Here is a 13372-nt window from a genome sequence, read left to right as displayed (position 1 = left end):
GGCGTCCCTTTGTTCTCCCACGTATGCATACACTGCCAACACTGTCTTCTTCTTTCTGCTCCTGCTACTACAGCCCGCACTCCAGTCACAGTTCCAGCGGTCTTGCGCGAAGGATTGAATCTAAAATGCTGAATGCACGTTTAGTGTGCATTCAGCATGGTAAATTAGATCAAAGTCCATAATACTGAACAAGGGGGATGTGGGTTGCAGCAGTGTCCCCCGCATACATTAAAGGCAGTCCGGGGGACAAACGGACAAAATCCCAAAGAATCGAACTACAAAAGTCGGCTCTGCTATTTTGTAATTCGATCTTTTGGGATACGTTATTTTAACGTACATCTGTTCCAGCTCCTGTGCATTGCCTACACCTGAGGGGGCTTTTATGCCTCCCAGTCTCCTTCAGGTGTGGGCTGTTAGGCTTAATTGCCTGACTACTATTACAGCATGCCTCTTCAGCCCTCTTCCTCGATCCAGTATTCATGGGATTATGGGACTAGTTCGTTCTTTAAAGCAACTTCTTGCTTTTTAGGGGCAGATTTATTTCCCTTAAAACCATTAAAAGATGAACAGTTAGAATTGGTTGTTACAGAAGAAGACAATTAACTTAAGGCAATATTGCCAGATCCTTTTACTTTATACCTTTGAAAGTAAGGAGGGTGTTTATGTTGAGATACCTTGAAAGATCTTTCTGTTATGAAGGTTTGTTTAGGTGTTAGGGTATATGTGCCGAGAGCCACAGAATTTATATGAGGTTCAGATACATTGTAATGGCAATAAGCCAGTACCTGTTTGGCAATCTTGAAAGGTGCTCCCTTTCAAAGGACACATACCGCGTCTCATCCCACGGGATCTCCTCAACACCCTGGACCTTGTCTCCTCCCAGGTGATCCTCCTGCAGTACACCACCCCCAAGGTCAGGAAGTGTCTGCCTTTCCCTGGCCACCTGGGGGGAGACTTTAGGGAGGGGTTCAGTGAGGGATCCGTAGGATTCATCACACCGCCTTTAGGTCTGGTGGTGTTGGGGTAATAGGGTACGTGTGTTCCAATGCATGAAGTTACTCTCCCAATGCAGTCAATTGCAATCATTCAGATTTGACAGATGCACAGGTAGGGGTTATAGAAATACCTTGGATGTAACTTAAATCCCCCCAAAGTGTTGCTTGCGAGGACACTGAGCCAGTATTGGGTTCAAAATAGGAGGTCCTTTAGCAGATATAGTGGCATGATATGCTTGATCCAATAAAAAGGCAAAATTATCTGTGATTTGAATGCCCTTTTCCGTGGTCCTTTACTTTGTGCTGAGAAGGTTAAGCTCTGAAAGGGTGACATCTCTGGGGCGGGAGAGGTCAGGGAGGAAAAGCCAAAACATGACAGTTGGGCACCCAAGAAAATGGGGGTGCTGTGGTGGGAGCTGGAGGGGAAGCATTAGGTGAAGGGCAGGGAGTGGGGGTCAGTGGTTGGAGGTGGAGGCATTATGTGAAGGGCACAGAGTGGGGGTACAGTGGCGGGAGCTGGAGGAGGGGCATTGGGTGAAGGGCAGGGAGTGGGGGTGCAGTGGTGGGAGCTGGAGGGGGAGGCATTAGGTGAAGGGCAGGGAGTGCAGTAGAAGTGGTGGGACCTCAAGGGGAGGCATTAGGGGAAGGGCAGGGAATGGGGTTGCAGTGGCGGGAGCTGGAGAGGGAGCATTTGATAAAGGGCAGGGAGTGGGGGTGCAGTAGTGGGAGATGGAGGAGGAGGCGGAGGGGGAGGCATGAGGGATAGGGTAGGGAGTGGGGGTTCAGTGGCAGGAGCTGGGGGGCATTAGATGAAGGGCAGGGAGTGGGGGTGCAGTGGTGGGGGCTGGAGGGGAGGTGTTAGGGGAAGGGCAGGGAGTGGGGTTGTGGCGCTGGGAGCTGGAGGGGAGGTGTTAGGGGAAGGGCAGGGAGGGGGTGCAGTGGTGGGAGCTGGAGGGGGAGGCATGAAGGGAAGGGCAGGGAATGGGGGTGCAGTAGCCAGAGCTGGAGGGGAGGCATTAGGGGAAGGGCAGGGAGTGGGGGTGCAGTGGTGTGAGCTGGAGGGGAGGCATTAGGGGAAGAGCAGGGAGTGGGGGTGCAGTAGCCAGAGCTGGAGGGGAGGCATTAGGGGAAGGACAGGGAGTGGGGGTGCACTGGTGGGAGCTGCAGGGGAGGCATTAGCTGAAGGGCAGGGAGTGTGGGTTCAGTGGTGGGAGCTGGAGGGGGGCATTAGCTGAAGGGCAGGGAGTGTGGGTGCAGTGGTGGGAGCTGGAGGGGGGCATTAGCTGAAGGGCAGAGATTGGGGGTGCAGTGGCAGGAGCTGGAGGGGAGGCATTAGGGGAAGGGCAGAGAGTGGGGGTGCAGTGGGCAGAGTTGGAGGGGAGGCATTAGGTGAAGGGCAGGGAGTGGGGGTGCAGTGGCAGGAGCTGGTGGGGAGGCATTAGGTGAAGGGCAGGGAGTGGGGGTGCAGTGATGGGAGCTGGAGAGCGGCATTAGGTGAAGGGCAGGGAGTGAGGGTGCAGTGGTGGGAGCTGGAGGGGGGCATTAGCTGAAGGGCAGGGAGTGCGGGTGCAATGGTGGGAGCTGGAGGAGGGCATTAGGTGAAGGGCAGGGTGTGGGGGTGCAGTGGCAGGAGCTGGAAGGGAGGCATTGTGTGAGGGGAGTGGGGGTGCAGTGGCAGGAGCTGGAGGGGAGGCATTAGGGGAAGGGCAGGGATTGGGGATGCAGTGGCAGGAGCTGGAGGGGAGGCATTGGGTGAAGGGTAGGGAGTGGGGAGCAGTGGCAGGAGCTGGAGGGGAGCATTAGGGGAAGGGCAGGGAGTGGGGGTGCAGTGGTGGGAGCTGGATGGAGGGGAGGCATTAGGGGAAGGGCATGGAGTGGGGGTGCAGTGGTAGGAGCTGGAGCGAGGAATTAGGTGAAGGGCCTTGAGTGGGGGTGCAGTGGTGAAAGCTGAAAGGGGGGGGCACTAGGTGAAGGGCAAGGAGTGGGGGTGCAGTGCTGGGAGCTGGAGGCAGGTAGTGCTGGGTTAAGTTTGGATCTAATATATCACTTGTTTTTCTTTTACTACAGAAACATTTCCTGCAGAAATGGGTAAGTTTGATTAATGGTAATAAATATATTTTATTTAACATACTTCAATGTCTCGCTGGTTTGTCTGATTTCACAAAACCTTAATTTTCTTCTTACTTTCAGAATTGAGATACGTGAAATCCTGGGAACGTGAGTACATGTGATTTACAAATTCCAAACTCTAACCCTCCATGTGGCCTCTTGGATCTCAGGAGTCACTGTGAGGAGGAGTAGCATGAGTCCCCTGCAGCCACACTCGGTCATACGAAAGGAACATGAGTCACAGAGAGTCACCAGAAGGTGAGGTGGCATAAGTCCCTTGCAGTGACACTCGGTCCTAGGAAAGGAACAGGAGTCAGAGAGAGTCACCAGAAGGTGAGGCAGCATGAGTCCCCTGCAGTGACACTTGGTCATAGGAAAGGAACATGAGTCACAGAGAGTTACCAGAAGGTTGAGGCGGCATGAGTCCCCGCATGAGTCGCTTGCAGCGACACTCGGTCATAGGAAAGGAACATCAGTCACAGAGAGTCACCAGTAGGTGAGGCGGCATGAGTACCCTGCAGCGACACTCGGCCCGATTCTGAGCCTGTGCTAAATGGCACGTAATAATGACATTCCCTCCTCCAAATTTTCCCACCTGCATTCTGAGGGTGATGGGAAGAGTGGAGGAGAGATGTCGGCATCAGGCAAGAAAAACCATATAAAATATGTGCAGATGAAGCGCTGCAGGGTTACCGTGCGCAGAGTACCTCTGGCCAAAATGCAAAGAGCAAAGGCACAAAAGCAAAGGCACATTTCCACAGTACGGAAAGTGTCGGCGGCTTGAAGAGTCTCGGCAGCACTTTCTGTGATGCAGAAAATGTGGCACTGACAGTTTAAAAAGAAGATTTATTTCAGACAGTCCTAGATTTTTTTGGGGAAAAGTTAACAATTTGTAAGGAATGCCACCTCTTTTCATAACTAACGACACCTCCAGCGTGCTGTTAATTAACACCTCTTTAGACTGGTGCAGAAAGGGTGCTCTAAGCTTCAGAATACAGTCCATGCCAGCCCCTTACACGTGAGGCGGTGTATTGCCCTCCCCCGAGTGCACGGAAAAACATAAATCACCAATGCAATTACAGAGCAAATAGTTTGAACGTAGACAGACGCAATAACTCACAACCACACACTCTTAGAAGATAATCAGCTCTTATACGGCTATTTATTCAAAGCTTAGAAGCAACCAATAATAACATAGAAATAACTCATAGAAGTATTATAGACATAAATCACAGAAGAAGTAAAGAATTCAAAAGGAAATACATCACCGTGAGCGTAACAGGATTCCTCATCTCGCCCAGAAGCGGCTGGAATACCCCGGGAACAGCCAGGCCGACAGCACCACAGCTCACAGGAGTGTCATGACCCATAGAACTTGCCCTTTCTGGACCTCCTGGTCCTTATCGCGCCGGGGCATGTATTCCTTGTTACTCCCAACATGGCTGCAACAAGCGACTAGCCTCACACCAGCTTTCACGACGCACACAGCACGTCCTATAAATTGGACACGCCCCCGCGGCCCCGCGTGTCTCAACGCTATCATTAGGTAGTGACTCGACGTGTGTGTGCTGTTCGGCGAATCTTCTATCCAAGATCCTGGTTCCCTTCCTCCTTCCTTCTTCCTTTCCCTCTACTCGACTCCTGGAATCCCCATTCTTAGCGACCGCTACCTACTTCCCTGGACATCCTGGAACAACGGCCTTCTCTGAACTCTGAACGCGCTCTGCAGCTGGACGAAACTCGAGCGAGTCTATGCAAGACCCGATCCGTCCACAAGAGGAATCCTGCCGCGAAACAGAGCAAGAAGCAATCCCAGGTGAGACGGGGGAGATTTACAACAGTTTGAGACGCCAAACGACCGACACTGATACTGCTATGGAGAAAGCAGTCCAGGACCTTATGCGTGGCATGCAAGAGCTCACAACTGAAGTACAGAACTTAAAGGCTGAGAATGCTGCGCTAAGGCAGCTAGTGTTGTCTCGCGACCCCGCTAACAAGGACAGTGTGTTACTTGGTGGAGTGGTGGACAAATATGATGGATCAGCAAAATCCTTACGTGGATTCCTGGATTCCTGCTTGGTGCATTTTACCTTTAAGCCCTATTATTTTTCAACTTCTAGGGCGAAGGTGGGCTTCATTATCTCGCACCTCACAGGGAACGCGTTAACCTGGGCTACGCCCTTAGTCAACTCAGGGGATGCCCTCCTGGATGATTATGATGGATTCATTCAGGCACTCAAGACAATGTTCGACCGCCCAGAACAGGTTTTTAGTGCTCAAGAACGCTTACTTGATTTTCGACAGGGTACCCAGGATATGTTAACATACGTTACTAGATTCAAACAACTGGTCAAGGAAGCAGATTGGTCCTCTGAAGCAAGTTTCACTCTATTTCGCAGGGGTCTAAACGAGAACATTAAGGACGAATTAGCCCGGATAGCTCGTCCTAGCTCCTTCTAGGCTCTTATGGATTTAGCCCTGCAGATAGACTTTCGAATCCAGGAAAGAAAGGCTGAAAGAAGAAAGACCAAGACACCTTTTCAAAAAAATTCCCTTGAGACCTTTGTTAAAACCGATTCAGACCCACCCCCTGACACAGATCCGGAACCCATGCAAATTGGAGCCTTCCGTGGGCCTATTTCCCCTCAAGAAAGGATGAGAAGGATCCACACAAGCCTGTGCATGTATTGTGCCTCGGATAAACATCTTGTTAGAGAATGACCTCTAGCCCCTCCACGGCGTTCGGGAAATGCCAGCTCCCGATCCTAGATGGAGCGAGGTGTCGGGAGAGAGATGTTTGCTCCACATCAATTCCATCCTTGAACTCTCCTAGCCAAAATAGTTAGGTGATTCTACAGGCCTTCCTTTCGCCCTCCAAAGACGAGACCTATCCCATTCTGGCCTTGGTGGACTGCGGAGCTATGGGAATTTTCATTGATCAAGACTGGGTAGTTAGTCATCATATTCCGTACGAGACACGAAACACCATGCAGCCGGTGGAAGTAATTGACGGAAGACCCCTCTCTTCAGGACCCATAAGCCTGCAGACTAAAGAGATCCAACTTTCCATAAATCATCATCAAGAGCAGATTACATTTGACATCATTAAGTCAGCCCATTACCCCATGGCTGTGGGTATGCCCTGGCTACAAAAACACAATCCGTATATCAATTGGACAGCAGGATCATTATTCCTGGGCTCAGAGTTGTGTATGTCCCACTGTCTTTCCCTGGACCCTTCCTCGATAACTCCTAAAGAACCTCCAAGAGACCAAGAAACACCACTCATGGTTTCCAATATCATACAAGTTCCAGAGACCTATCAGGAGTATGCTGATGTATTTTCTACCGCCATAGTCCAAGCATTACCCCCTCACAGGCCTGAAGACTGTGTCATAGATACAGATCCCTCAGCTGTAATTCCTTTCGGCCGAATGTTCATCCTTTCCGAACCTGAAAAAAGGCCCTTCGGGAATACCTCGACACCTATTTTGAAAACGGCACCATAAGACCCTCGAAATCTCCAGCAGGTGCTTCATTGTCCTTCGTTCCCAAGAAGGACTCCAAGGATCTCAGACCTTGCCTCGACTATCGAGGCTTAAACCAATGCACCCTCAAAGATCGATACCCACTGCCCTTGATTTCGATATCCTGGAAGCTGTAAGAGGAGCCGTAATTTTCACAAAGCTAGATCTCCGGGGTGCCTACCATTTAATTCGAATCCGGGAAGGGGACAAATGGAAGACAGCCTTTAGAACACCCTTTGGTCACTTTGAATACCTAGTCATGCCTTTTGGACTAGCCAATGCTCCTGCAGTCTTTCCGCGTTTTATGGACAGGGTGTTCTCTGATATGTTGTTCCTCTTCGTCATTGTCTACCTGGATGACATATTGATTTTTTCCAAAGATCCTCTAAAACATGAAGAACACGTAAAGGCAGTACTACAACGACTTTGTGAAAACAAACTGTTAGCCAAACCCGAAAAATGCTTGTTCCACGTTACTTCTGTTCACTACCTAGGATTCATCCTTAGCCCAGAAGGAATTGGCATGGACCCTTCGAAGGTAAAGGCCATACTGGCTTGGCTCGCTCCCACTTCTGTGAAACAGGTGCAATCCTTCCTGGGGCTCGCCAACTTCTACCGGAAGTTTATTTCTACCTTTTCAGAGATTGTTCAGCCGATCGTAGCTCTATTGAAGAAGGACACCCCCTTTATCTGGTCTACATCGCAAGATCAGGCATTCCAACGATTGAAGACGGAGTTCACACAAGCCCCCATCCTGACCCAACCTGACACAAATCGCCCATTTCTAGTGGAAACGGATGCCTCTAACAACGCCATAGGGGCGGTCTTGAAACAGGAACTTGAGGATGGACTGGAACACCCCATTGCTTACCTTTCACGAACCCTGACCCCCAGTGAGACTCACTATTCCGTCCTGGAAAAGGAACTCTTGGCCATCCGCCAAGCCTTCACTGAATGACGACACCTACTTCTGGGTGCTAGATATCCAGTTCAGGTCCGCACAGATCATCAGAATCTCCAAATCCTACAGTCTTTGGAGTGCAGGAACAGTCGTCAGGCCCGTTGGGCCTACTTCTTTGCCCAATACCAGTTTCAAATCACTCACGTTCCCGGATCACAAAACATGATTGCTGATGCCTTATCTTGACGTCCAAACTATGCAACCACTGAGGATAAGGCCTATCCTAAGATGTTTCCCCAAACTATCTTTGTAGCTCAGGCAATCAACCTCCTGGAAGAAATCCGAGCTCAAACCCAGTCCTCTGACCTCTGGAAGGAGATTTCAAGGAAGAATCCATGGAATCTAAGAGTCAAGGAAGAATATCTATTCAAGGACAATGCACTGGACATTCCTACGCAGAAATTACAACACAAGATAATAAACCTCTGCCATGATACCCCTCACTCCGGTCATCATGGTATAACTAACACCCTCGGTCTTATACAAAGACAGTTTTGGTGGCCTCAAATGAAGACCGACATACAACAGTACGTCAAGGCTTGTACTGTCTGCAGTCAAAACAAACATGATAACAAGAGACCTCCGGGTCTTCTACTGCAACCATCGCTGCCAACAAGACCATGGGAGTTTATTGCTACAGACTTCATTGTGGAGTTACCACCTTCCCAAGGGCACACGACCATCATGGTAACCATAGACTTGTTCACCCGTATGGCTCATTTCACACCTTTGTATAAGCTACCATCCTCCTCAGAACTTGCTGGAATCTTCCTGGAACATATTTTCCGTCTCCATGGACTTCCTTCCAAGATCATATCGGACCGAGGACCTCAATATGTCTCACAATTCTGGAAACATCTCTGTCGCATTCTAGGGATCCAACACACTCTTTCATCAGGTTATCACCCACAAACCAACGGAGCCACGGAACGTGTAAATCAACTCTGGAGCAATACCTTCGTTGTTTTGCCACCAAGGTTCAGGATGACTGGTCTCTCCTCATACCCCTGGCCGAGTTTGCCTACAACAATTCCGATCACTCTGCACTCAAGGTCAGCCCTTTCTATTGCAGTCAAGGTTTTCACCCGTCCGTTTTACCTTCTGTTCTTCCACATCCCACTCCAGTACCTACTCTCGACTCTTGGATACAGACTCTCATCAACATTCACAAGGAAGCCAAGGAACATTTGAAAGAGGCCCAAACACGCACTAAGCTCTATGCGGATTCCAAGAGAAGACCAGCGGCCTCCTATTCTGTTGATGATCAAGTCTGGTTGTCCTCGAAACTATTACCCCGACATCTACGGCCAAACAAATTGGCTCCTCGGTACTACGGACTATTTTCCATAAAGGAGGTTGTCAATCCTGTCTCATTCCGACTCAAGCTACCCGATTCCTGGAAGAAAATACACCCAGTTTTTCACACCTCCCTATTGAAACCTTACATCCAATCCTCCCGAAAATCCTGCAGGCCCAATCCTGTTGTTGTGAATGATCAGCTAGAATATGAAGTGTCCCGAATATGTGATTCCAGGTATAAACGGGGTCGACTTCAATACCTGGTTGAATGGAAAGGATACCCTCCTAGCGAGAGAACCTGGGAACCAGTTTCTAACTTAAATACCCCTCGACTGCTTAGAAGATTCCATCTCATACACCCGGGCAAACCTGGTGGAACAGGTCTTCGGAGGAGGCATGCTGTCATGACCCATAGAACTTGCCCTTTCTGGACCACCTGGTCCTTATCGCGCTGGGGCTTGGATTACTTGTTACTCCCAACATGGCCGCAACAAGCGACTAGCCTCACACCAGCTTTCACGACGCACACGGCACGTCCTATAAATTGGCCATGCCCCCGCGGCCCCACGCGCCTCAACGCTATCATTATGGAAGTGACTTGACGTGTGTGTACTGTTCGGCGAATCGTCTATCCAAGATCCTGGTTCCCTTCCTCCTTCCTTCTTCCTTTCCCTCTACTCGACTCCTGGAATCCCCATTCTTAGCGACCGCTACCTACTTCCCTGGACATCCTGGAACAACGGCCTTCCCGGAACTCTGAACGCGCTCAGCAGCCGGACGAGACTCGAGCGAGTCTATACAAGACCCGATCCGTCCACAAGAGGAATCCTCCCGCGGAACAGAGCAAGAAGCGATCCCAGGTGAGACGGGGGGAGATTTATGACAAGGAGGGCCAGACGTAAGCGTCCTTCTCCGGCTGAAGTCTCACCTGACCACCTCTGGGCTTCCGCAAATATACACGCTCCACAAAGGGGAGTCAATTCTCGAACCTTCTGGAAATTGCACTTGCACAGTTGATGAGCAGCCGTCGGTTGCTAGCTGGGTCAATCGAGAGCTACCCTCAAGGAGCAGAGTGCCTCCCTCCTCACGCTCCACAGAGAACAGTAACAAACCATAACAAAGTTAGCTTTCACAGCAGAAATGTCCTTGACCGCATACCAGGTTTGGAAAGCATGTTTTTCTCAGCACCATGAATCTAACACTCAGCAAAATGTGTGCAGCTTTTCACTGCGGCATGAAGTAAATATCCATCATGGCTCCGAGCGCTCCCAGAATGCATTGTGCACCAGCGCCATTTTAGTTCAAGCATAACAGGTGGTTGGCAAGGCTGTTGCTTTGCCGTAAATCACAGCTTTTCAGGAGTGGCGGACTTGATATATTGCCACAACTCTCGGATTACATCAGAATCCTTTTCTTCATGGAAAAGTGTCATTAAACTGAGACACAGCACTTTTCCATTTTAACATGCACCTCTGAATCAGGCCCACGTCTGCAGTGAAACTGGCAGGAAAGTGATGCTGTGGTTGATTAAGGCCTCTGCACTGCAAGTGGCTTGTGAATCTTATTCGAGATCAGTGATCAAGCAAACGGGTTTATCAATATTACCTGGATTGCAACTCGCCCGTGGTGTATAGTAATGTTGCTGATAGGGTCACTATCATGAACCGGCTCAGTGTAATTTATATAGGAGAGGAGGGGAAAGTGGTCGCTTTCTGTTCTTGTTAAGACCTTCATATCTAACACTTTTGGGTACATGTTGATGTTTAAAAAGACATAATTGATATGATGCACTATTGTCAGTCACTCTGGTATACTACTCTGGCGAATCGCCCGGACAAAGACCGTTCAGCTTGATAAAGCCTCGGGAGTAAAGCAGGGAAGCCCATTGCAGCCCTTTAATGTCTTTATGTTTACCACGAGGCCCAAACCAGATGAAAATAAACAACTATGGTTTCTATAAATCGTAAAACACTATATTGTTCACAACCTTTTGGAGGATCATAAATGTTGATGATTAATAGAGAAAGTGTGCGGCCACACTTTCAGGCCCAATTAATAGTAGCGCAAGCACTGAGCCGACTGAAGCATTGAGCTTGATGATTTGGTAAGTATTATCAACACTAATGATCAGTCCTCCTTTTGGTCGGCCCTTGAGTCCCCGTGAGTCCATAGTTTGAATCGAATGGCGGCCGCTGATTTCCAAGTTATCCTGAAGCCAGGTTTCCTGTAAAGCCACTACACAGAAATTGGGGATGTTCTCTAATAAACCATCAGGTTCAGTGTAGTGGGAGAAACCTCGAGTGTTCCAGGACAAAGTGGTAAAAGTGCGGCTGGGATCTACGTGGATTTTGTGGTTGGAGAATTGAAGATAACCACTGCCAGCTGGTAGCAGCCAACCTTTCTTTCTCTTTTAAGGGAGAGTGAACATCAACATGTCTTAACCCAAGAGCATCAATGGCGACAGTAATAGCGTCGCCTTGTGAGGTGGGAGATAGTGTTGATCGATTAAGGTTGACTGCAATATGTTGGATGTAGAGGCGTCTAGTTGAAAGCAAAGTACAGGTCTACTAGATTTCAGTGCCCCCCACCCCCATCTAGATTCATACCAAACTTTCTAGATGGGGATTTAACAATAGAAAGTCATAGGGCCTCATCACGATTTGGGCGATATCCCGGCTGTAATACCGCCCAACTGAAATAGCGTTAGCGTTTCCGGCGGTATTACACGGGTTTGGCGTTAACTGTAAATGTCCATTCCCCATTGGGTCCATTCTTCGGCATTAATACAGTGCGCCAATACAGCCAGCGGTAATATAGGGCGCTAAATGGGATTTTCACCTCCAGAAAAAAGCTGGAGGTAAAACAGCCCATTTAGCGCCCAACTCGTGATAGGGCCATCCCTTAAATGCAGCGGTAATACCGTTAACGCTGCACTTAAGGGCTACAGCTCAACTCGTGATGAGGCCCATAACCTAATTTCCCCAGGATTGTGAAAATAAACTATGGCGCTAGCATAGTATGAGTGTTCTAGGAGGTCAACAATCGCGATGTCCTCCACTTGTAGAGATTGCAGAGGAATGGACTAAATGGAAGATGGGTGTTTGATTTAGGTAATAGTCCTGACTAAGACAAAAGAGGCTCTGTACTTTGAGGGCCAAACAGTCAACATCCGAATTAGAATGAGGTTGGTAGAGGCCCCTCTTCCCATTTACTGATTTAGCAACACCATTTTCTTCATGGACGGATAGTAGTTGGAGCCGTTAGGGTGTGTGTCTGGAGCAACAGACGCAACAGCGTTAGATGTTATCCCATGATTGTCCTCTCAAAAAGGGTTTCCCAATCCTTCCAGAACGTGGGAATCTTCTGGTAATGGTTGGCTCTTAATAGTTCCTGTAGTCTGTATAGATGAACAGGTGCGTTTAGGGTGAACAGGAGTAGCTGCCGATGGTGTCTTTATTTCTGGAGGCACCTCTAGTAAAAAGAGGATTAGGCTCATTACCTGGAAGCCTGGATCTGACCCCCTTTTGGTGAGATTTTAGGCAGAGACTTTGGTCTTATTTCCTGCTAATGGTAGTGTCATATGTACCCTGATTCTTGATCACAAGGGTAATAACTCTTGAGCTGGAATTAATCAAGCCAGGGTTGCTGGTGCGTCTGGAGTGCTACTAAAATCAGGGTATTTAGTATGAGCCTTTTTCTTATGCGACTTCTTTTTGCTCTTTTTACTCTTCCTTTCCATTTTTTAACAGGTTCATTGGGGATTGAGCCCTCCTTTGACTCATTGTTATGGATGATCACACAGATATCTGAGTTTAAGAACTGAGCGGAGTCGCATCCCACATTGAGCGATTGCAGGAGTTATTGACAATGGACTCCTGTGGAATCCGCCTGCATTTACCAGGTGTAAATAGCAGGCAGAGTCCATAGGGAATCCATTGGTTTAATGCCAGCATGAAATTGTGTGCTGGTGTTAAACCAAATGGGTGGAGCAAGGATATATGATGGACAGTGTTATTCTGTTCAGTGCCCCCAGTCTCCTGAAAACAAAAAGAAACTCCTACACATTGGAAGAAATACAGGATTTCATGTGTAACTACTGTCTTTACAGGTTTTCCCCATCCAGTGTTTTGCAAAATGACCCGCCCTCTTTCTTCTCTCTCTCTCTCTCTCTTTCATTCTTTTTCATTCCTTTTTTATCCTTCTTTCCAACTTTTCCCCTGCTGCTTTTTCTGGATGTCCATATTCTCCCATGTATCTGTCTCTCATCTCTGCTTGTTTCTCCCTGTCTCTTGGTCTCTCACCTCTGCTTGTTTCTCCCTGTCTATCCGTCTCTCATCTTTTCTTTTTGCTTCCTGTCTCTGTCTCTCTCTGCTTGTTTCTCCCTTTGTCTCGCCTCTGCTCGTTTCTCCCTGTCTCTCATCTCTGCTTGTTGCTCCCTGCCTCTCCTCTGTGCCTCTGCCTCTTGTTCCTCCTGTTACTTC

At 48.8% G+C, this 13372-nt stretch overlaps 1 protein-coding gene across 3 annotated transcripts in view; it reads left to right on the top strand.

The window, feature by feature from the left end:
* The window catches only part of LOC138521788 (E3 ubiquitin-protein ligase TRIM39-like), a 177177-nt gene that overhangs the window by 84359 nt on the left and 79446 nt on the right, over positions 1-13372 (top strand). For 2 of the 3 annotated variants that reach the window (XM_069634871.1, XM_069634873.1), the window contains 2 exons: positions 3063-3083; positions 3186-3212. The exons of the other annotated variant lie outside the window; for it this stretch is intronic. In XM_069634871.1, the coding sequence (XP_069490972.1) occupies positions 3063-3083; positions 3186-3212 (48 nt within the window). The remainder of the gene's footprint in view (positions 1-3062; positions 3084-3185; positions 3213-13372) is intronic. 3 annotated transcript variants of the gene reach the window in all.

Source organism: Ambystoma mexicanum, chromosome 13, assembly GCF_040938575.1.
Source record: "Ambystoma mexicanum isolate Mex_15411 chromosome 13, UKY_AmexF1_1, whole genome shotgun sequence".
NCBI lineage: Eukaryota > Metazoa > Chordata > Amphibia > Caudata > Ambystomatidae > Ambystoma > Ambystoma mexicanum.
Note: the sequence above shows the minus strand (reverse complement) of the source record. Positions and strands in the feature narration are given on the sequence as shown.